The 23,319-nt window shown below is 43.8% G+C and overlaps 1 protein-coding gene across 1 annotated transcript in view; it reads left to right on the top strand.

Annotated features, from left to right (window-relative positions):
• The window catches only part of lrp1b (LDL receptor related protein 1B), a 1,292,371-nt gene that overhangs the window by 449,983 nt on the left and 819,069 nt on the right, over positions 1-23,319 (top strand). Inside the window, exon 8 of the mRNA XM_033023505.1 lies at positions 11,562-11,784. Coding sequence (XP_032879396.1) covers positions 11,562-11,784 — 223 coding nt within the window. The remainder of the gene's footprint in view (positions 1-11,561; positions 11,785-23,319) is intronic.

The raw sequence follows: 23,319 nt of genomic DNA, 5'->3' as shown, positions 1-23,319 counted from the left end.
TTGGTGGGAGGAGTTTAGTTTAGTTGTGTTTATTGTCACATGTACCGAGGTACAGCGAGTCAGAGAGTGATAGTGGCGGGTTATTTTTCAGATCGGAGTCCTGTGACCAGCAGTTTGCCACAGGGATCACTGTTGGTTCCCCTGTATTTCGCCATTTGTATTAACAATTTGGATGAGAAAGTAGGTGGCATGATTAGTAATTGTGCACATAATATCAAAATTTGTGGTATGGTGGTAGAAGGTTGCTTCGGGTTAGAACAGAATCTAAATCAATTAAGAAAGCGAGCAAATGAATGGTAGATGGAATTTAATTCAGACAAGTGTGGACAGATGTGTTTTGGGAAGTTTAACCAGGGCAGGACATAATCACTGAATGACAGGGCACTGGGGGTAATGGAGAACAGAAGCACCTCTTGTACAAGTGCATAGTTCATTGAAGGTGGTGGTGACACAGCTAGGCAGGGTATCGAAGAAGACTTGGACATGGCACTGATACAAGAGTTGCAACATCAGATTACACATATGCAAAACATTAGTGTAACTGCTTATTTATTGTATGCTGTTCTAGTCACCATAGCATAGGTTCACTCCTGCCATCGGTTCAGGTACAACTTCTTCACAATAACCATCAGATTATTGAACATTACAAACTGCAACTAAAATCTGAACTATGGCCTGTCTGGGTTACACTAGGGACTTTGGCTTTCTTTATTTGCACTGTGTTGTATTTTTTTATTTATTGAACTTCTTTTGTTTGTTTATTATTATTTATTGAAGATTGTTGTGCTGCTGCTGAAAGTAAGAATTTTATTGTTCTTTCGGGCCATATCAGAGTAAAACACTCTTGACTCTTAGTTACATTAGAGACAGTGCAGATAAGATTCACAAGAATATTACTGGGACGGGAGGGCTTGAATTATAGGGAGAGGTTGGATATGGGGCTGTTTTCCTTGGGACAAACTACGAGGGGCATAAATAAGGCAGCCGATTACAGTATTTTTCCCAGGTTAGGGGAATCTAAAACTAGAGGGCATAAATTTAAGATGGGAAGAGAAAGGCTGGAAGTGGGCACAAAGGGCATCTTTTTCACTCACAGAGTGGTGGATATGTGGAACTAGATGCCACATGATGTGGTACAGGTGGGTACAAATAAAATGTTTAAAATACATTTAGACTGGTTTGTGGACAGGGAAGGTGAGTAGAGGGATTTGGGCCAATGGGACTAGCTCAGGAAGGCACATGGATGATAAAGGGCCTATTTCTCTGCTAACTCTGTGTCTGTAAAATTTGTCTCCGAGTCCATTAAGGCAGACTTTTTTCTCTATGTTTTAATTTTAAATATAACTCATTACAAAAAACTCAATTTACAGAAATGTAAAGGTAAGAAATCATCCCTCGTACAACAAATGCCATTATTTTTCACTGCCACGGTAAGTGGATGGGAATACTTACCAATAGGCATGTTTTTTTTTACATAAGTGTGGAATGATCCATAATTTATCAATTGTGTAGGCAATTGAGTAGGCAAGCATAAATACTGGTGTCTTTTTAGAGACCACATTCGTGGTAGATTTCCAGTGCTCTGAGATGCCTGCTGCATGTCGTCCACATATCAGAAGTGTACAGAAAGGCAGAATAATTGCTACCCAGTAGGCAATGAAGTTCTGCCAAGTTACAGTTGTTCATCTTAAAACATTCTTTTCTTCAGATAACCAAAGGCTCTGGTAGTATTCTGAAGGCAATGATGAATTCCATCACTGATATCTGTCTTTATTTTGAGATGGCTCAAGATGTATTGAAAATAGTATGTGTTCCAGGCTCTGGTTGTGGACCTTTTGTTCAGTGGTGATGTAAGGTAGAAGAAGTCTGAAAGAGCATTATTGATGTTTGTGCTTTAAAATAAAAGGAAAGCTGCTGGATGAACTCAGCGGGCTGAGCAGCATCTGTGGAGGGAAATGCATTTTAAAGATAATGGTATTTGCAACTCAGAAAATGTTGAAATTATTTGTTGTTACTATGTTAATTGCCTCAGTCTTGTGTTAGTGTTAGTATGAATCGATTTGGAATATTTCACCAATTAGCTACAGCAGTCTGAGAAAGCATGGCATTATCAAATTCTCAGGCCAATAAGGCAAGGGAATAATTAAGCTCCTGACCTTTCCAATTACTTTTACTCCCCAAGAATGAAACTGAAGCTGGTTAAAGAGTTATGTGTAATTAAAGAGTGCATTTCTTGACATCTGCAACATAACTTTTCCTACCACAAAATAAATGGCATACTTCCTTGTCTTATTAAAAGTCATCACATATGAAATTAACCAAAAAATTCAGTCAGGGTTTCCAAAGGTCTTACAGCAGATTGTTTGGATATCTTTATAATAAAATGACATCTCTCAATTTGTGCCCCAAGTGGCCCTTTCTTTGTCAGTGTACGAACATTAATTCCAGTGTGTAGATGTGCATTCAATGAGCATATTAATGCTAATTAGGTGATTAATTGGGCCTGTGCATCCTGTTGCTGAATAAACATCATATTTTATGCTGGGGCACCTTGTAACATGGTTACTGACAACACTAATGACACTAATCAAATGTTGCCCTTTATTGTGTTGTGCATAATTTTTCAGGTGCAAATGTATTCATGGTCAGATAATTTATGACATATATATAATTAAATTTCACAGCTGTGTACTGATAACTTTGCATGAGGCAAATACAAATTTGCTTTTATTTTTGCAAAGTATCTGTGTTATAGACATAAATATAAAGACAAATAAACAATAATTAAATACAAATTGACCATCAGTTTAATGTAATCAGTGATAATTGTGGTTCTTTATTCCCATTGTGTTGCTTTTCTCAATCTAAAATTAAAAATTAATAATTCATTGTAAACACGTTTGAAAATATTGTATTGTTTCTTTGCTCCTGGCAGTGGAAGTTCTCTGAAAACACAATTTAGATAAGACTCCAATGACTGCTCATATCTCTGTAAGGCAACATTTGCGAAAATATCATTGGATCATAGTTAAAGGGCAACAGGAATAATGCAGTTTAGAAAGGAGAGAATATCTTTAATCTGTAAATGTTATAGTTTGGGGAAAACCTTGCAGTGGATTGGAAAAGAAAGAATAATTTACTAAATAGCATTGGAAATCCCCTGGCAAATTCTCACAAACAGAAACATTTACCATGACCCATTTTCTTTATCACCATGCTACATTTTCTTCTGTTAACATCTTAAAGTCCAAGTAATTAGTTTGCTGCAGCAATTCTGTGCTAATTTCTGCTGACCTTGCCCTGCCTACCTCATTCAATGATTACTGACTGCCATAACTTGAGAACATTGTACAATTTTCAACATGTAAAGTAGTGTATTCAAAAACATTGTTGAAGACTCGTTTAACGACATCATATTAATGCTTTTATATTATTTATCCAAAAAAATTGCTCTTTTTTATAATTATACTATGAGACTTTAGTGGTTTGATAAACGACTCCTGGAGTTTTCAACAATACTTTATGCGAAAGTTCAAGTTGCAGCATACAGGTTTAACAGACACGTCTGGCCACATCGATGGTCAGCACTGAACTAACTCACGCAGGGGAAAAAACGCGCAAAAACAACAGCCCCTTCCGATTCACATGACCGCGACTTCTGAACACCAGGTTAGATATCTGCGTGCGCTAACAGGCTCCGCTACAACTAAGCTCAAAGAAACATAATGAATGTGAAATATTCTGATGAAAGGGATGATTTTCAATGGTTTCAAAGTTTTCAAAGGGCTTTTATTGTCACATGTATCAATTAAGGTACAGTTATATGCGAATTACCATATAGCCATAGGAAAACAAAGCAACAAGACAGAAAGTACATAAAAGTTAACATAAACATCCACCACTGCTGATTCCCCACATTCCTCACTGTGATGGAAGGAAAAAAAGTCCAATCTTCTTCCTCTTCAATCTCCCGCGGTCGGAGCAGTCGAGCCATCCATCGGGGCGATCAAAGCTCCCGCAACCGGCGGTCGAAAATCCCACGTCGGGGTAATCAGAACTCCCGCATCGGGGCGGTCGAAACTCCCGCAACTTGGAGTTCCTGAAGTCGGTCTCTGACCAGAGACCGCGGGCTCCGTGATGTTAAAGTCCGCAAGCATCCAGGGTTGGAGCTCTGAGGTCGATCCCTGGCAAAGGGATCGCGGGCTCCGCGACATTAAAAGTCCCATAGGCACCCGTGGTGGAGCTCTCGAAATCGGTCTCCAGCAAAGGCCGCCAACTCCTTGATGTTAGGCCACAGTACTAACGGAGATACAATACGGAAAGAAATCGCATCTCCGTTGAGGTGATAGATTAGAAAACGTTTCCTCCATCCCCCACCGCTCACATAAAACAAGCTAAAGAACACTAAAAACATACATTTAACATACTATTAAAACACAAAGAATGAAAGGACAGACAGACTGTTGGCGAGGCAGCCATTGCTGGCGCAACTCAGTGGATGATTTTAATCCCCACACAATGAACTGAAGATGCTGGTTTATGAAAAAACACAAAGTGCTGCAGTAACTCTGTGTGTCTGATGCTACCTGACCTGCAGAGTTACTCCAGCACTCTGTGATTTTATTGCAAGTTGTGTTGCTGGGACAAATAGCAAAAATTCCGTATTGGTGTGGAATAGCTGGTAGGCACAGATGAGAGTGGGTTATAATACTGTTACAAATTACAGCTGCTGCTTTGTTCATGGTACTTTTATATCTCAAAGGAACCATGCACGGGAGGACTGTGGTATCGATGTGCACTTAGTTTCTTCCTAACCCCAATAAGAAATTAACCAAAGAAATGGATTATATGAGTCCCAGCCTGCACAATGCAGCCACTAGTGCCGGCCCTGCAGCTGTAGTTACTTTTTACGGTGATCTGGCTTCCAGCTTTCACTCTTCATTCTGAAGATGGGTCCTGACCCAAAACGTCACTTATCCATGTTCTTCAGAGATGCTGCCTGACCCACTAAGTGACTTCAGTACTGTAGATGGTTTATGCATGCAACCTATAATGTAGCTACCTCAAGACCACTAACCACGCCTTAGTCTTCTCAGTATAACTGTAATATCCTCCCTTTGCTCCTCCCTTGGTTCCAGTACGCCTGAAGACTAGATGCAGTCAGTACTGGGACGTGCTTCACATGTGCCTTAATTAAATACTCAGTAAAGTTACAGTGTGTCAGACTTGACTTCTTTACATGGTGTCAGCAAGTGAAACGCACGCCTCCTGTTTATCGGGTTTTATTTGCCCCTAGTTTTACTAGTGTTTAATTCCCTCTTTGCCATGGCATTCTTGTGCCGAAAGCCATCTCCCCTTGTCTTTGACGCTGACATTGCGGAGCGATGGGCTACTTTCGTGATGGACTACAACCACTTCATCAACATCGTGCACCGAAATGACCCTGATGCGGTCAAAGCCTCACTGCTGCTGAACCTTGCCGGTCCTGAGGCCATGAAACGAGCTTGGACTTTCATCCAATCCAATCCAATCCAACTTTATTTGTTAAGCACTTTAAAACAACCAATGTTGACCAAAGTGCTGTACAGAAGAATAAACAAGACATCATAAACAGACAACATAACAGAACATAACATAACAGCTCACATAAGGCGCAAAAATTACATATGAAATACAACAATAAATTAAAAGACATAAAACATGAGTAAAAATAATAGCCACGCAATAAAAGCAATCAAAATAAGAAATTAAATCAAGTAAATAAAGTCAACATCTTACTGGGTATCAAAGGCAACGGAGAAGAGATGGGTTTTAAGAAGTGATTTAAAAACAGACAGAGAAGAGGCCTGTTTAATGTGGAGAGGCAGATCGTTCCATAATTTGGGTGCCGACACAGCAAAGGCACGGTCCCCTCTGAGCTTCCGCTCTACATCTACATCTACATCTACAATCCAGCGGTCCTGGATGACAACGACCAGGTCGTCGAGCCGGCGGAGTCTGCCAATGACCCGGTATGTCTATTACGCAAGTTTGCGGAGATTTGTGACTTGCCCTCCAACCATATATTGGAGCGGGCTAGATTCTTTACAAGGCAGCAGCCTGATGAGCCTGTTGAATGTTTTATCGCTGACCTGCGCTACCTTGCTCAACGGTGCCGTTTCGAGAACATGTGTGATCAGCTCACTAGAGATATTTTAGTCACCGGCATGCTAGATCAGAAGCTACGAGCCGAGCTGCTGCGAAAACCGGATCTCACGCTGACTGAAGCTATGCATGCATGCAGACTAGCTGAGGTGGTTGCCCCGCTACATGGGCAGAGGGGATCTGACAATCGGGCTATCAATCTGACTGGTGTTGCTATGCCCCGCTGGAAGCAAGACAACGTTCGCCCTGCACCGCAGCTGATTTATGCCGCTCGGGTCCCGCTTGTTAAAAAGTGCCCCAACTGTAATTATGTCCACTCTATGCAGTCGCAGTATCCAGCTTTTGGCAAAGCTTGTAATTTCTGTAAGAAGATGAACCATTTCTCAGCTGCCTGTAGCTCCCGTGGGAACATTCCTCCAGCTCCCAGACAAGTTTTAAACAACCTGCAACAAGTTGATAACGAATTCGGTTCCCAGTCTTCTGTCGACACTGCCCTCGACTCTGAGCCCAGCACTTCCATGGGAGATGCCAGTGTTTATTCTCTCCTTCATAATCAATCTCGCCTCCCCGATCCTTCTGTACTGGTCACTGTCAACAACAAATCCTTCACTGCTAAGCTAGACACGGGTGCGAAGGTGAATGTTATGTCAACATCCCTGTTCAGGAAGATTAGAAATAATGAGCTGTTAACTGCTGATCGCTCCATATTGCATGCTTATGGGGGAGAGGAGCTGAAACCTGTGGGGAGGGCCACCTTCCACTGTGTGCTGAAGAAATCTTCGAGAGACCTGTCGTTCTTCATCCTTGACTGTGATTGTGTGACTCTGCTGAGCAATCAGGCGTGTCAGGATCTCGGACTGGTGTCCTTTGACCGCTCTGTCCACGAAGTGCGGGTGATGTTGAATCCCCTTTCTGAATACCCAGCCCTATTCGATGATGAACTGGGTAAGCTGCCCCTTGTGTACAAGATCGCAACTGACCCGTCGGTTGTGCCAGTGGTCCGTGCTCCGCACAGGGTGTCGTTTGCTATGAAGTACAAGGTCGAAGCCATGCTTAAGAACATGGTTGACATGGGAGTACTTGAAGCTGTCAGCGAACCCACTGATTGGGTCTCCACCATGGTCGCCACCATGAAGAAAGGTAAGAATGAGATACGGGTGTGCATCAACCCCAAAGACTTAAATCTAGCAATAAGACGTCCTCATTATCCCATGAGGACTGTAGAAGATGTTGCTGCCCAGGTCGGCCAGGCCACGGTGTTCTCTGTCCTTGATGCCAGGAGCTCATTCTGGCAAATACCTCTGGACAAGCACTCCTCGAACTTAACCACTTTTGGCACCCCCTTCGGAAGATTCAAATTTTTGCGGATGCCGTTCGGCATCAACTCTGCCAGCGAAGTGTTTCAACGCTCCATGGAGCAACTGTTTGCCGGGCTGCCGTGTGCCATTATCGTGGATGACATCCTGGTTTACGGGAAAGATGCTGCTGAGCACGACCACAACCCCCGCAGAATTCTCGACCGTGCTCGCCAGATCAACTTAAAACTCAACCTGTCAAAGTGCAAGTTCCGTGTAGCTGAAGTACCCTATGTTGGCCACATCTTCACAGCCCACGGGCTGAAACCCGATCCGCAGAAAACCAACGCTATCTCTGAGCTGCCTGCTCCGACCGACGTGATCAGCCTGCAGCGATTCCTGGGCATGGTCAACTACTTGGGAAAGTTCATCCCCGACCTCAGCGAGTTGAGCGCACCCCTGAGGCAACTGACAAAGAAAAACATTGCCTGGTCTTGGTTTCCCCAACACCAGCAGGCTTTCGACCTTCTCAAAACAAAGCTGATCAGTACACTGACTCTCAAGTTTTTCGATCTGCAACGTCCGATTGTAGTTACGTGCGATGCTTCCCGCTTCGGACTCGGTGCTGCCTGCCTGCAACTGCATGATGACGGCTCGCTGCAGCCCATTTCTTATGCCTCGCGTACCATGACAGACACTGAGCAGCGTTATGCACAAATTGAGAAGGAGCTTCTTGCGGTTATATTCGCCTGCGCCAAGCTCAAGGACTTCCTTTTCGGTACCAGGTTCACCGTCGAGACGGATCATCAACCCTTGGTGACCATCCTCAATAAGCCCATCCACATCACTCCAGCCAGACTCCAGCGCATGATGCTACAGCTCCAGCGGTTTGACTTTCTAATCGTGTACAAGAAGGGCACCGAGATGCATGTGGCCGACGCGCTGTCCCGGGCCCCCCGCTCCTCCTGTGACAGGCACCCTTATGAGCAGGAGGAACTGCAGGTACTTAATGTCAACTTTGTTCCCTCTAAGCAGCTGCAGTGCCTGGTTGAGCACACCGCCAACGACCCCGACCTGCAACAGCTCGCAGCTGTCATCCAGCGGGGGTGGCCCAGCAGACACACCTCACTGCCTGCGGGTGCCCACCCTTTCTTTCTGGTCCGCGACGAACTGGTGCTCCGGGACGGTATCATCATCAAGGGTCACAAGGTGGTCGTCCCTGCCTCCCTATACGACGTGTACTACAACGCTGCTCACATGGGGCATCCCGGAGCCGATGCCACTGTCTCACATGCCCAAGAACAATACTATTGGCCCGGCATGGCCAAGTACATTAAAGCCCGAGTAGCCTCCTGTCCTGATTGCAACACCCTGGCCCCACATCAGCAGCGCCAGCCACTTCTGCAGCAGCCTGCGCCTGCCATGCACTGGACCTCGCTGACTGCTGACATATTCGAATGGCGAGGCAAGCACTACCTGGTGCTGGTTGATTCATACTCCAACTGGTTTGAGGTGGACCTTCTACCTGCCATCACTTCTGAAATGGTTATCAGTAAGCTGCGCAGACACTTTGCTACCTTCGGGTCCCCGGTCCGCTTACAGACCGACAGCGGCCGTCAGTTCACCAGCACAGAATTCCAGGCTTTCGCTGCGGTGGAACTTCACTCACTATACCAGCAGCCCCGAGTACCCGCAGAGCAACGGGCTGGCCGAGCGAGCTGTCCGCAGTGCCAAGAATTTGCTCGAGCAGTCTCGTCTCTCCAATGGTGACTTCTACCTGGGTCTGCTCAACCTTCGCAACATCTCACGGGACCCTACCATGCGATCACCTGCCCAGCGTCTGATGTCCCACGTGCTTCGCCCACCGATGCCGATCGCCCAACAGTCCCTGGTGCCCAAGGTCCTCCATCCTGCCGCCGTCCAGCAACGGATTGCCCTCAAGCATGAGGTACAGCGCCGCTCTCACGACAAGTCCTGCCGCCCGCTCTCGTCACTACTGTCTGGCCAGGTCGTCCGCATGCAGACAGCCACCGGATTCTCCCGACTCGCAACCGTTGTTGGTGTCGACGACTCCCCGAGATCTTACCTGGTGGACTTTGATGGAACTGTATACCATCGGAGTCGCCAGCACCTGTTGGCCGTTAACGAGCCGCAGCCTCCTCCAGCGGATCCTTACGCTCCTCCGTTGCGCTTCAAGCCTGTCATTACCAATTACCCCACTGCTCCCTGCATGCCCCGGTCAGTGCGCTTGCCGCATTCTCCTCCTTCTGTGCTTCCTGGGTTCGGGCAGATGATTTCCTCCCCTGCTCGATGTCCTTCTCCTCCTTCTCCTCCGTCTCCTCCTCCTGGATCTCCCGTGCCGGCTGGGTCACCTCCCGCATTCCCGGTTGGGTCTCCACCTGCTCTCTCCTTCCCGGCTGCTGCTGCTTCGCCTCCTCTTCTATCTGGTGGGGAGGGTGATGGTGTTATACGCACCCGCTCGGGTCGGGTTGTCAAACCTCCTGTCCGCTACGGTGATTTCGCCTGAATTTGCATGTGTTGTATAATTACACTGCCACCGTTCTAACTTCAATTTTAGATTTCTAAGGGAAAGGATGTAGATGGTTTATGCATGCAACCTATAATGTAGCTACCTCAATACCACTAACCACGCCTTAGTCTTCTCAGTATAACTGTGATATCCTCCCTTTGCTCCTCCCTTGGTTCCAGTACGCCTGAAGACTAGATGCAGTCAGTACTGGGACGTGCTTCACATGTGCCTTAATTAAATACTCAGTAAAGTTACAGTGTGTCAGACTTGACTTATTTACAAGGACTTTGTCACATTTTCTGGTTAAACAAGTTTCTTCTGTATAAATCCTCAATGCTTCTTTTCTCAAGAGGGAAATATCTCATCTATTCATTCTCTCCCCATGTATATTTTCTTAGAGAGAAAATTCTTGGCATTTTCTCCTTCTCATGATGATCTGGTCTTCACTTCCACTGGTAGAAATTACCTACAGATATTGGGATGTAATTGGAGCCTGATCTGCAAATTTACAGAAAACCTTTGGTGAAAAGAGATGTGAATGCATCTCACAATCCTCAAAACCTAACTGTAATGTCCTGGCAAACTTAAAAAATAGAGACGTCTGAGATGTTGACAAAATGTTATCATATTTGTATAAAACATGACTATTAATAAATATATACTTGGTTGCAATTAATTTGAATAAGGTCATGCTGAGGAAGCCTTACAAAGGCAATTAGCCTTCTGTTTCTTGATCACGAAAGGTAAAGTGAAAAATAATGGACATTTGACTTCAAAGTGGGAAGCTGAAAAACATAAGCCAATGAATTGCTGCACCAAATTTACACCAATAAATCCTAAAGATGCAACATGGTGGATCGCTTGCTAAGAATGAATGTGCTCTCCACTGCATGAATTAGGTCAGTTCTGTAGATAGCTACATCACATGCTAATACAATATTAGTGCTTCATGAAGATAAACACAAAATGCTGGTAACGCAGCGTGGCAAGCAGCATCTGCCTAACCCGCTGAATTACTCCAGTATTTTGTGTCCATCTTCAGTGTAAACCAGCATCTGCAATTCCGTCCGACACATTAGCACTTAATGACTGGATTGCAAACCGCTGCAACATGTATTTTACAAGTTGCGGTCACCTAATTCAGATGGTCAGGCACCAAATGGACAATCCTAAAACAAAAAATGATTGATGGAGGTTTTACCACCAGGAAAGTAAATTGAATAACATTTGTCTGCAACTTGGTGAGAAGTGAAGGAAATGGGAGTGCCCTGTTCCAACTTCACAATAAAGCTGCAGGCTATAGTCTGCCACAACCACCCCAATCCCAATGTTCATTCACTTCTTTCTTCCACACCAGCCTCCCCCACACCACACAACTCCATGCTAGTCCAGTCAATGTATCTTTTAATCAATTGTCACAGCTCATGGAAGCTAGATGGTCAATAAGGCATGCATATATCTTTCAAACTAAGACTACAGTTTGCATCATGTATTTCTCCACTTTTAGTGAAAACAAATGTAACCTTGGAGATTTTATCGATTGCAGAAATTGTAATACTTCACTCATGATAGTTACTTTTTTTATTAAATAGGAAACTATTCTTCACTGACTATGGTGATGTCGCCAAGATTGAAAGGTGTGACATGGATGGACAACGCCGCTCCAGGATAGTGGACACTAAAATAGAACAGCCATATGCCATCACCCTTGACTTGGTAACCAAACTGGTCTACTGGGCAGATGTATATCTCGATTATATTGAAGTGGTGGATTACGAGGGAAGGAACAGACACACGGTTATTCATGGACGTGATGTGAGTACCCAACATCTTATTGTGCCATTTTTGTAAGGAAAACAAATTTCGTTTTGCTACTGATAAAAACAAATCATTTTTCCTTTGCGTTGAGTAGCACGGAGAGCATATTTGGATTGTTGATCAGATTGTCACTATGCAGTACTTTTTAAAGCTTCTTTAATCGCAATTAAATTGAGAACTTAGTTGCATTATGCAGCTTCCACATATAGAAAATAGGTTAGCTGTTATAAATGGATCATTTCATTCTCCAAGTACCAACATTCAAATACAGGCATAAAAGGATAAAATGCCTTTCCATTTCATACAAAATACACTGCAATCGAAAGATTTCATGTTGAAAAGATGAAAAATCTTGGCTGTGAAATCACCGTTTAACAATAATTCCCAGCTTTGCATAGGTTGCCATTCACCAACCATTTATTTAAATAGATTTCCATCCTTTAATTACTTGCCAAGACTCGTCACCCTTGGATTTTGATGTCAAATGAATTTGGAGAACTTAAGTTTGCTTGATCAGATTTCCCTTACCTTATTCAAATTCCCAATGATCATCGACCCATAGCATGTCAGGCCTATAGTTCCTTAGAAATGGCACACTATTCTGAAAATGATGTGCATCTCACTGTTTTGATGGTCATGGGAAGGGTATGTCAGTGATGCCTGTTCTTAAAGCAAATGTGTCAATCTTGTCCATGACCTTTTCACCAAGGGTGCCTAACTGGTTGGCCGAACTGGTTGATCCATCTGGTTGATCCATGATCGTTTGGGAATGGTAATCAGCTGATACAAACAGTCACACCTTTGTATGGTATTCTTTAAAATATAGTATTTTGATCTTCAGGGACATCAGAATGAGGGAACATGACCTCAAAATTATAGTTGATCACGTTTTGTTAAGCAGGTATACAAAGTATGAAACAAGCTAAAGTAGACAGCATTACAGTCATGGAATTGCAAAGTAAACTACAAAGTAGTGAAATGTCTGCCACAGTTAGATGTTCATTGTTGGCTTGGAATAGTCTAGAATTATGGAAAATCATATGTGTGCATGTGGAAAATAAATGGATCGGATTTCAGCTGCTTTCAGCCAGAAGTCATGGTCTGTCAAAATATCGAAAAGATCGGAAATATTGTAAAGACTAGGCTTGTACTCACTGGAGTTTAGGAGGATGAGGGGGGGGGGGAGGTGGGGGGGGGGGGAGGGAGGTGGGGGGGGGGGGGGTGGGGGTCTTATAGAAACATATAAAATTATAAAAGGACTGGACAAGCTAGATGCAGGAAAAATGTTCCCAATGTTGGGTGAGTCCAGAACCAGGGGACACAATCTTAGAATAAAGGGGAGGCCGTTTAAGACTGAGGTGAGAAAAACTTTTTCACCCATACAGTTGTGAATTTGTGGAATTCACTGCCACAGAGGGCAGTGGAGGCCAAATCAATGGATGGATTTAATAGAAAGAATAAACGAAAACTTACCGTTTGAAGTTTGATCTTTATTTTATGAGAAGTGGAAGTGAGGGACTACGTGAAGAGCCTGCCAGCCCGCATGCGCGTCAATCTTCAGAGCAACTGTATGAAACCACATACCACTTGCACAAACTTAAACTATAGAAAGATTAATAACCGTTGACTTACCGAATGATCTTTATGAAATTCAGGGTTGTGAGTGGAGGGCACGTAGTCCCTCACTTCAACTTCTCATAAAATAAAGATCGAACTTCAAAGTAAGTTTTCGTTTAATCTTTCTATTTTATATTGAAGTCACGTGAGTGACGACCTGAAGCCTTCAAAGCTCTGTGGTTTCATGCAGTAAACCAATCTGTGTGTGAAACACTTAAACAGATAAACCATAAATGGTAGAAAAGACATGGGTTATTAACAACATGATGCTAACTTGCATACATGGCCATTGCCCTTAATCGGACCACAGTCCCAATTGTCTTTGAGTTAGACAATAACTCATGCAACAATGTTCAGAATTCTATCTTGCAATCATCCAGGCATATTCAACCAAATTTTATAACTTCTGAAAGTGCACTATGTAAGCCTCCTGCTGTTGCAAGAAGATGATGAAATGGGAATATCCATTCTATTGGCTGCTACACTCTATTCATGTTGAGATGGTCTACACCAGCAATCTCTAGAGAAAACTATTAAATAACAATGAAGAAACTATCCTTCATCTCATAGGTACTAGCAAGCTCAGTGTACCTGTATACGTAATAAGACCCCCAATCTCTGATCTGGTGGGTATGCTGTCAACTCCAAATTGTACCCAACCATGCCCATTTTGCTTTATGAGATCATTCCCATAACAAGCTACCCTCATGTCAGTTATGACCCAGAGACTGAGCCGGAGATGGAGTAAAGACCGTGTTCTTGGTGCTGAAATCAGTTACTAAAAGCATAATCAACTTGCTCCCAAGATACTGCTTCCATTAGGAATACAGATGAATATCTGCATAATAATTTACTGATACACATTCCACACTACTATGAGACTAGGCTTTAGAGTGTTCATATAAAAGACACCTTGCATAACGTTAGTCAACAGTGGGTGAATAACCAATCATTTATTGTCCCACTTATGGTACGAGAGGGAATGACAAAGGAGCACAAGCAGTGTTAATTGTGCTATAACATAATCGCTTCTCTAAGCCCAAACTGAAAGAAACACAAACCTCTGCTACTTCTGTTGAAAAGTAGCTCACGTGTGTTCTTCACAAACTTCCCATACAACTGTGCAGAGCTAGCTGCACGAGAAATAGGCTGAATTAGCCATCACCCGTGACTTTGAGTAAATAGGAGCTTCTTTCAGCGGCCTCTTACAATGGACACCCTGAATAAGTAGGCCAAATTGGCATTATTAAAATTCATGTCGCCTCATGTTTAATACCGTAAGAAGCATCTACTGATAAAACCCCTGAGTCTTATCAGCTACAAAAGCATGTTGTCTATAAACTCCATGACACTATGCCCTTTTGATCTGAGTAGGGCAGTATTAGCTTTAGAATCTTTGTCAATAGCCTAAGCCTGAAGACAACCCCTAGGTAGAGCCTAAACTTTCCACCACTGGCTTTGTCATCAAAAACACCAGATATATCTGTGCCTCTCGTGTATAGATATGGAAAAGTATGCATCTTCAAGATCGATTGAGGTCCTAAATCCTCTGAATCAGCTAAATTGCTGAAAGACAATTATCCATCTTAAACTGGTTAACCAAACACATGATCAGACTAGCCAAATCCTAACTTGATTTGGCATGCTACATTTTTCTTCCCCTGAGAACTCAAAACTTTCTGGGGTTAAAGCCTTTAGACTTTGATTTTGCCTCAACTGATGGCATTAACCTACAAACCTCCAGTGTCTGACAGAATCAGAACATACACCAGATCCTTATGCAACTAGAATTGAAGTGCAGCATCCACTTGGTGTGGGAATATGAGTTCCCTGTCAACTCCTCTCAGGCAGAATTACCCTCAGAGTGGAAAATATCATAATGCAACCGTGAACCAGGAGTTGCTGCCGCAGTCATCTGCCTGGAACGACCTATCTCAGTCGCCAGTGTGCACAACACACTCTCTTCGACCAGCCACTCAATTAGGAATTCTGGTATTGAGAGCCTACAGATTATTATATATATTTTCTATTCACAATATGAACCTGCAGGTCCGATAAACATGCTAGATCGGCTTTCTGCTGGTAGCTACCTATCCCAGAGTGGATGGCCATGATGTTCCCAATGAACTGGCAACTCTACTAGCTGAGCTGAAAGAATTAAGCATGTTTTGAGGGTAACCTCAAACTATCTCAATCTACTGAGCAGCCTGATAACCTCAATCACAGATGGTGAGGCAGTGCTTCCCTGGTCAATATGTTCCATATGGCCAGCCAGTCCCAAGATGGTCTATCCTGAACCAGGGTAGCCAAACTGTTCCTACTTGGAACTTACAGAGGTTGCTATGCAAGGCACCCTGCCCATGTCTCTGCATCAACCTGCTCTTCTCCAGAGACAGTGAAAGGTACTAGACAGCCCATGCTGCCAGTAAATCCAAACCCGGGGTGACAGACTACTCCATTTCGGAGTTTTACGGAGGTTAGTAAAGAGACCATACCTGCCAGCGTCTCTGAGCCCAGGCCGACCTGCTTGTTGGAGCTTCAGCGAAGTTCCATTGCAGACCATATCTGACCAGATCTTCAGCCCCACGCTTGCCAAACAGCTCTTTTCCGGAGCTCAAAAGCGATATTGCTGTACAATGCAGGCCTGCCAGTATTTCTGAGCCCAATGGAAGAGTGCTTCTTCGGCCTACAACCTCGTTTGAGCTTTGCTGGAGCTTTACTGTGCAGGTCACGCTACCAGTTATTCCCAGCCTGGTTTTACAGGCTGCTCCTTCGGCCCCTTCTGCTCCTTTGGAGCCTTAACGGAGCTCACTGAGTGCCTGTCATTACTCAGAGCCTGGCTCGACAGGCTGCTCCTGCGGTGCTTCTGCCTTTTTTGGAGCCTTTGGTGGCGCTGACTGTGCAGATCACGCTGCCAGTTTCTCCCAGCCTAGGTCGACAGGCTGCTCCTTTGGCCAGCTGCTCCTTCAGTGCCTCAATGGGGCTCACTGGACAGGTCACACCTGCCACTACTGCAAGCCTGGATCAACAGACTGTTCTAGCGGGGCCAGCTAGTGACTTCCGACTGCTCCTATCCGGAGCTTCAACGGCACTTCCTGCCCCTTGAATACAGGGTGAAAAACCCACCGGAATACTGGAGCTTTACCCACATAGGATGGTACTGCACCCCCGCAGCCGCCTTAAATTCCCCCTGCAAATCTTCAACTTGCTACATAAGTCCTCTCTGAAGAGATACTATGCACGCTGCACGTTACTGGCCCTGTAAAAATGAGCCATATTTGGAATTATCCCACGCTGTATAGCATTTTTGCGAAGGCAATAGCCCCAACTGTGTATTACAGAGAAGTGTTAATGCAGCTTGCTGCACTTCCGAGAATGACACCCCTGACTTGCAAAAGGCCGTAATTACTCCAGAACGGTTTTGGACTTGCTGACATAATTTCATTGCCTACATATCATCACTGAGATATCCCAACTGATGAAATTGACATATGGAACATCCAAAAGTCTGTCAGTTATCTGGACTGGTATATTTTCCTGATACTCTTAGCCAGATTTTCCTCCAGTGAATCTCCTATCCCCAAAGGGATGGCAAATATGTGACAAGAGCCGGTAGCTCCCTCATATGATTAAAATGAAGCATATCCCCCATTAGTTCAATGGATTTGATTTCCTTATCGATATCCACATAGTTGGAGTCACTTATGTAATAATCTCCAACACTCCCCTCTTCTGAGCGGGAAAAATTATAATGCAACCCTGAGCCAGGTGTTGCTTCCCTTCTTCTGAGTGGGAGATATTTTAACGCAACCCTGAACCAGGTGTTGCTTCCACAGGCATCTAACTGGCACCTGACTGGCACAACCTGTAAGTGACTCCTGAGCCAGGAGCACATTTCCTTTTTTCCATTTTATCCATCCATTTATTTTTTATTCATTTATTTGTTTGTCAGTTTATTTATTTATATTCACTAGACAGGTTGCGCCTGCAAGTGACTCTGAATCCTTGCTCCCTTCTGGAGCCTCACCGGAGTTTCTTTGGGGAGGAATATAACACAACCCTGAGCCAGGTGTTGACTCATCAGGCCTCTGGCTGGCTCCCTTTCGGAGCTCCAACTGAGGTGTCTGGACAGGTGTCGCCAGTCAGATGCTTCGAACAGCCGCCTGCTCCCGTGGAGCCCCATTCCTTCACGGCGGTCGCTGTCTCGGCCGCCAGCTCCTTTACGGAACCTCCATGGCGGACGATGTCCCGGCTGAGCCGGCAGCCTCTAATTATAGCCACCAGCTCCGTACGGAGCCTCCACGCCAGATGATGTCCCGGCTGAGCCGGCAGCCGCTATTTATAGCCGCCAGCTCCTTTACCATGCTTCCACAGCGGACGATGTCCCTGCTGAGTCGGCAGCCGCTATTTATAGCCGCCAGCTCCATACGGAGCCTCCACGGCAGCAGCTGCACAAGCTGTGCCAGCTTCTCCGGGCCCGCTGCCCCAATTTTCGGAGCAGCGGCCTGTTCCTGAAAGAAAAATTCCCCATACCTACCGGAGCAGTTTCAAACTGCTCCGATTCTCACGCCATGCGTCGACGTATTGACGCGCATGCGGGCTGGCGGGCTCTTCACGGAGTCACTCACGTGACTTTGATATAAAATAGAGAGTTAGATAGAGCTCTAGTGACTAGCAGAATCAAGCGATATGGGGAGAAGGCAGGCACGGGTTATTGATCGGGGACGATCAGCCATGATCACAATGAAGGGCCAAATGGCCTCCTCCTGCACCTATTTTCTACGTTTCTATGTTTCTATGTTTCTATGTAAATGTGGATCTGCTGTACATCCAGAATGTTCTGATAAAAAGATATCAATATGACTGCCAATCCATTTTGTCACTAGTTTCCACATGGTTTTGGTGGGATTATCCTGTCACTCTTGGTGAAGCATTGGAAAAACATTTGAATGTGTGCCCTGGTCTGGAGGTTAGGGAGGCAAGAAGTTATTTATTTGTCACTCATTTTATCTCTTAATATTCCAGGAGATTATTATTTTTTCAATGTTTCATACATTTGATGCCTTTATGCTTTAAAATGTTGATAGCTACTAATAGCTTTAATTGGCTCTGAATATCATATAAATTTAAAGCCGTTTCACAGGTCTAATAAGACTGGGGTTGAAGCTTTAACTGCCTAAGATTGTAAGAGCGTTTGCAGGTCAAGACCTCAGCAGTAGTCCACCTGAGGCTACTCACTGTTGAGAACTTACAAGATGCATTTCACTGGCCCTATGCATGGTTGATCAGAGTCAAGCGGTGAGTTAAATCCAGCTTGGATCAGACAAATTGGTTTTGTGATGCTCTACTTCAACTGCACTCAGGAGCTTACACCGACCAGCATTGTTTGTGTCAGTCTAGTGAATTATGTAAAGCAGCATCTCTCTGTGGGAAGAAGCATTAGGTTTGTGAGGTGCCAGAGGGGAAGAAAGGCAGCTGCAGTAGAAAGAGTGAGCAAGGGATGTTGTCACTAAATATGTGGAATAATCCAAAACAAACACTAATTATTTGAATTACTCAGCTGCAGGTCAACTGTGAGGAAGATAATGCACTGAATGCTTTGTTTAAAATATTTTATCTCTTGAACTGGGCATAAGATCCTAATTGCAGCATTTCAGTGTGCTCAGTTAACAGTGCTCTATGGACACATGTGTTGCACTATTGGACTTCAGAGACATTTATACGAGGGAGCCCATACTTCCTCAGCCATTCAAATGCTGATGGTTGTCTGGTTAATCTGACCCAAATTTTTCACAAAGCAAAAATCCATGCATTGAGAACTGGGAAGACCAGGGCCGGATATACGTATAAGCTTTAGGGCCTCGAGTTCTAGAGGGGCCTCGGCAGGGCCTGATTTACATATAGGCTTCATAGGCTGAAGCCTAGGGCCTCAAAATCTCAGGGGCCTCCGGCCAAGGTTTTTATTTCCCAGTGTAAAAAAAAAATCCAGAGGAAAAAAAAAATTGGAGCGCTATCAGTGTTTCCACTTTGACGGAAATTACCCGAAATTCTGGTTCCGGCCCGCAGGAAGTTTTAGGGAAAACTATTGCGACCATTCGCGCCTGCGCATTTAGGGGAAGCTGATGACGCAGTAGCGACGCAACATGATGCTGTCTTTACGCGCGTGCACAGTGGGCCCGGGCGGGTTCAGATCTCCATTTGCACTCCACACAATCACCTCAATGCCTCGTGTTTACCAAAGATCCTAGATGTCTACTCCAGGTAAGTAGTGGAATATTGTGTTGCGGGAGTGCCTGTTTCTCTGGGCCGGGGGGTGGGGCAGGGGACCTGCGGTGTCTGTGACGTGGAGTCGGAGCCTCGCTGCATGGGAAGGAGGGAGAGAGGGGGAGGGACGGAGTGAGGGGGGGGATGTGAAAGGGGGAAAGGGGTGGTTGAGACAGAGGGGGAGAAAGAGGGAGGGGAGGGGGAGAGAGAGAGAGAGAGAGAGGGAGAGAGAGAGTGGAAGGGGAGAGAGAGATGGGGAGGGAGAGACAGGTGGTGGGAGAGGGAGGGGGAAGGAGGAGGGGGAGAGGGAAAGGAGGATTATATTTAGTGAGATTGCAAAATTAAGATAAGTTTTAGAGCAATTATATTTTCTCCTCCATAAGAATAATATCAAACAATTGGAACTGCTTTCTTTTCCTTGATAACAATACTGAAAAATATGTATTCCATAGTTTGCGACTTTCATTTTGCATCATATTTTTAATGTGCACACACTAACACAGTCGAACAGTAACAGGCAATCAATTCAACACACAAAACATTTTCTAAAAAAAGGTTTTATTTACTGCAAAAACTGACAGTATTTCATTTGTAGTGTTTGCATGCTCCTTTATAACATTTTACATAACATTTTACAGTACAACTTGATTATTAAAACAAGGACAGCTTCAATTCTTGATTTAAAAAAATGTATACAACAATGATCCCAATCATCCCATTCCAACGACTCATTATGCTTGACTCAACGAAAATTATTTCTGAACTATTGGTCATAAATTTGGTGCAAAAATGCTCCAAAATAAGGCTCAGAATGCATCAGAGAGCATCTAAAAACCCAGAGCTTCCGGGGTCCATAAGCATGCCCTGGACCCCGGCCGCAAGGGTCTTTGAGCTTCGCGCTTGTGATATGCTCTGCGTGCACTTATTTCACATAAAAATTTTGTAATCCTGCCATGCCATCCCCCTTTTTGAAAAGCTTCATACGGACCTGGTGTATAATGTTTTTGACACTGTCATAGGCCTTTCTTACATATGCTGTCACAATGCACTGTAGTCTTTAAACAACACTTCAGTAATTTACTTGCCCTCCATTTCAAAATAATAGTGTTTTAAGCCGACACTAGCACTGGCAATAAATAAAAAGTGCAACTTTCCAGCTCTTATCTCATTCGCCACGCTCGGCTGCACATCGGTGTAAATCTGGTGGACTCTTCCATCATCTTCTCGTCGTGGGGGTGGGGGATTGGGAGGGGCCTCACAAGTGGAATTGCCTAGGTCCTCTCTTCATCTAAATCCGGCCTTGGGAAAGACAATCAAATTTTATTGTTTACTCCATTTTAATTACTTTCTGGTGTATTGTGAAGCTTTTTAAAAAATATTTAATGTTCCTAAGTGATAGGAGGGGAATTAGACCATTCAACCCATGAAGTCTACTCTGCCATTCAATCACGACTGATGGTTACGTTTTAATAAATGAAAATAAGATAGAGGAAGATGAATAATCTGTGTACAAATGAAAACCATAGAGCATGGAAACAGGCCCATAGTGGATGGCTGACCATCAAGCACCCATTTCTACCAACCTTGCATTAATCCAGAATCTTATTCTTCTTGCTTTATCAACGTAATTTTCTCTCCCCAGATTTTACCTGTACACTAGGGCCAATTAACCTACCACCTTGCACATTCTTAATGGGTGGGAGGAAAGCAGAGCATCCTGAGGAAACCCACACAGCCACAGGTGAAAGTGCAAACCATGCAGACAAGATCAGGATTGAACCTGGTCCTTGATCAACTGCACCACTCTGACACCTCACAGTATAAAATAGAGAAGATTGTATTGTATGCACCTCAAATATCCATACAGTCAAACCAATAAAAAGCCACAAGACACACAAAATAAATTTCAACATAAACATCCACCATAGTGACTCCTCCACATTCCTCACTGTGATGGAAGGCGGAAAAAAACTTCAATCTCTTCCCTTATTTGTTCTCCCGCAGTCGGGGGCTTCGAGCCTTCCATTGTTGGAATGATCTTGGTTCCCATAACCGGTGGTCAGACCCTCTGAGTTGGGGCGATAACACTCCCGCATCAGGGGGATCTCAGCTCCTCGCGCCGGGCGATCGGACCCCGGGTCGGGGCTAGTCAAACCTTCTGCGACTTTAGAGCTTCCTAACATCAGTCTCTACCACTAACCAAGACATTTTTTTAATGTGGGAGGAAGTCAGAGCAGCTGGACAAAACCCGTGTGGCCAGGAAAAGAGCAGACATAATCTGTGTGCGTTAACCTGACCCATAAAGGCTGATTAATCTAATATTGTTAGTGGAAAGGCTTTCAGAAATAATAATCTGCAAATAAATTGATGGCAACTTCGACAAATATGGGATATAAAAGATAGGCAGAATGGATTTAAACGAGAATAATCCTTGAACTCCAACCTGATTGAATTATTTGATGCATAAGAATGGCGAAAGTGGTGTTAGCCATATGAACTTTCAAAAAAGTGTTTGATGCATTTTCACACAATTAATTTGCAAATGACACAAACATGTCAATGCACATAAATAATTGTGTTAGACCTTAGGAGGCCATAGATATGTTATTGGACGTGTGGGCATGCGGTAGATGTAACTAACCGCAGAAATTTATTTTTGGTTGGAAGACTGAGGAGAGGCAATGGGTGATTAGTAGAAAAATTGTAAAGTTGATTGCCGATATAAAGAGATCTAAAAGTTTTTGTGAACAAAGCAAGCTAACAAGGAATTTTGCAATATACTAAACTATAAATAGTATCACTTGTGCTGGCCCGGCCACCTCCCCCCAGGTCATTGCTATCAAAGGGATTAAATAATTTGAGACTAAATGGTACAATGCTACCTTATAAAAACAGCACTAATTTGAGACTAAAGAATTTCAAAAATTGACTAAGCTTAAAACATAAACAAATTAAAATAACAAAAAGAAAACATGTAAAACATTTTTAGGTACTAGAAATTAAAAGCAGAATAAAATAAAGGAAAATAAATAAACCACTTCACAAAACCGCAGGTGCAAAAAATCTAAAATAAAAATGGAAATACCCAGCAGGCCAGACTACATCCATGGAAGGAGAAATTGAGTTAATGTTTCAGGTCTAAAATAAAAGGTCAACTCTTAATATGACAACAAGCCAATGCCTTTCTATAATCTACTCCCAAATAGAGATCTTGCAAAACATGGATCACTTCCCCTAACTTTCAGTAATTTGAAAATTTGTCAGCATAACCTTTATTGACTGAGTGCTGAAGAGCAGGAAAATCACTCTCAGGTCAAAGTGAAATTGACCGTTCACCTTGATGTGAAGGTGGCCGATTTGTCTCGTTTGTGTAGTCCACATATTTAAAATCTTGCCGAAAATGGCACATAATGCCTCAGCTGAGGCCTAAAATTATTAACAATAGTATTTTTGGTGCATGGTAAAACCAAGTTGTTTTGTGTTTATTATTATTCTCAAATCAATCCACAGTTTTTTTTAATGTGAACCTTGGTCTATTCCACACCACTTTACAATTTTCCCTTCTGTACATCAGATTTCATTTGCCAAATATTTGCTCCACTCTCCAGTTTGTCAGTACTCTCCTGATTCTCCAATTTCTCCCTCTGTTGG

Source organism: Amblyraja radiata, chromosome 7 (assembly GCF_010909765.2).
Source record: "Amblyraja radiata isolate CabotCenter1 chromosome 7, sAmbRad1.1.pri, whole genome shotgun sequence".
NCBI classification, from domain to species: domain Eukaryota; kingdom Metazoa; phylum Chordata; class Chondrichthyes; order Rajiformes; family Rajidae; genus Amblyraja; species Amblyraja radiata.
The sequence above is the reverse complement of the archived record's forward strand: the minus strand, read 5'-3'. Positions and strand labels throughout refer to the sequence as shown.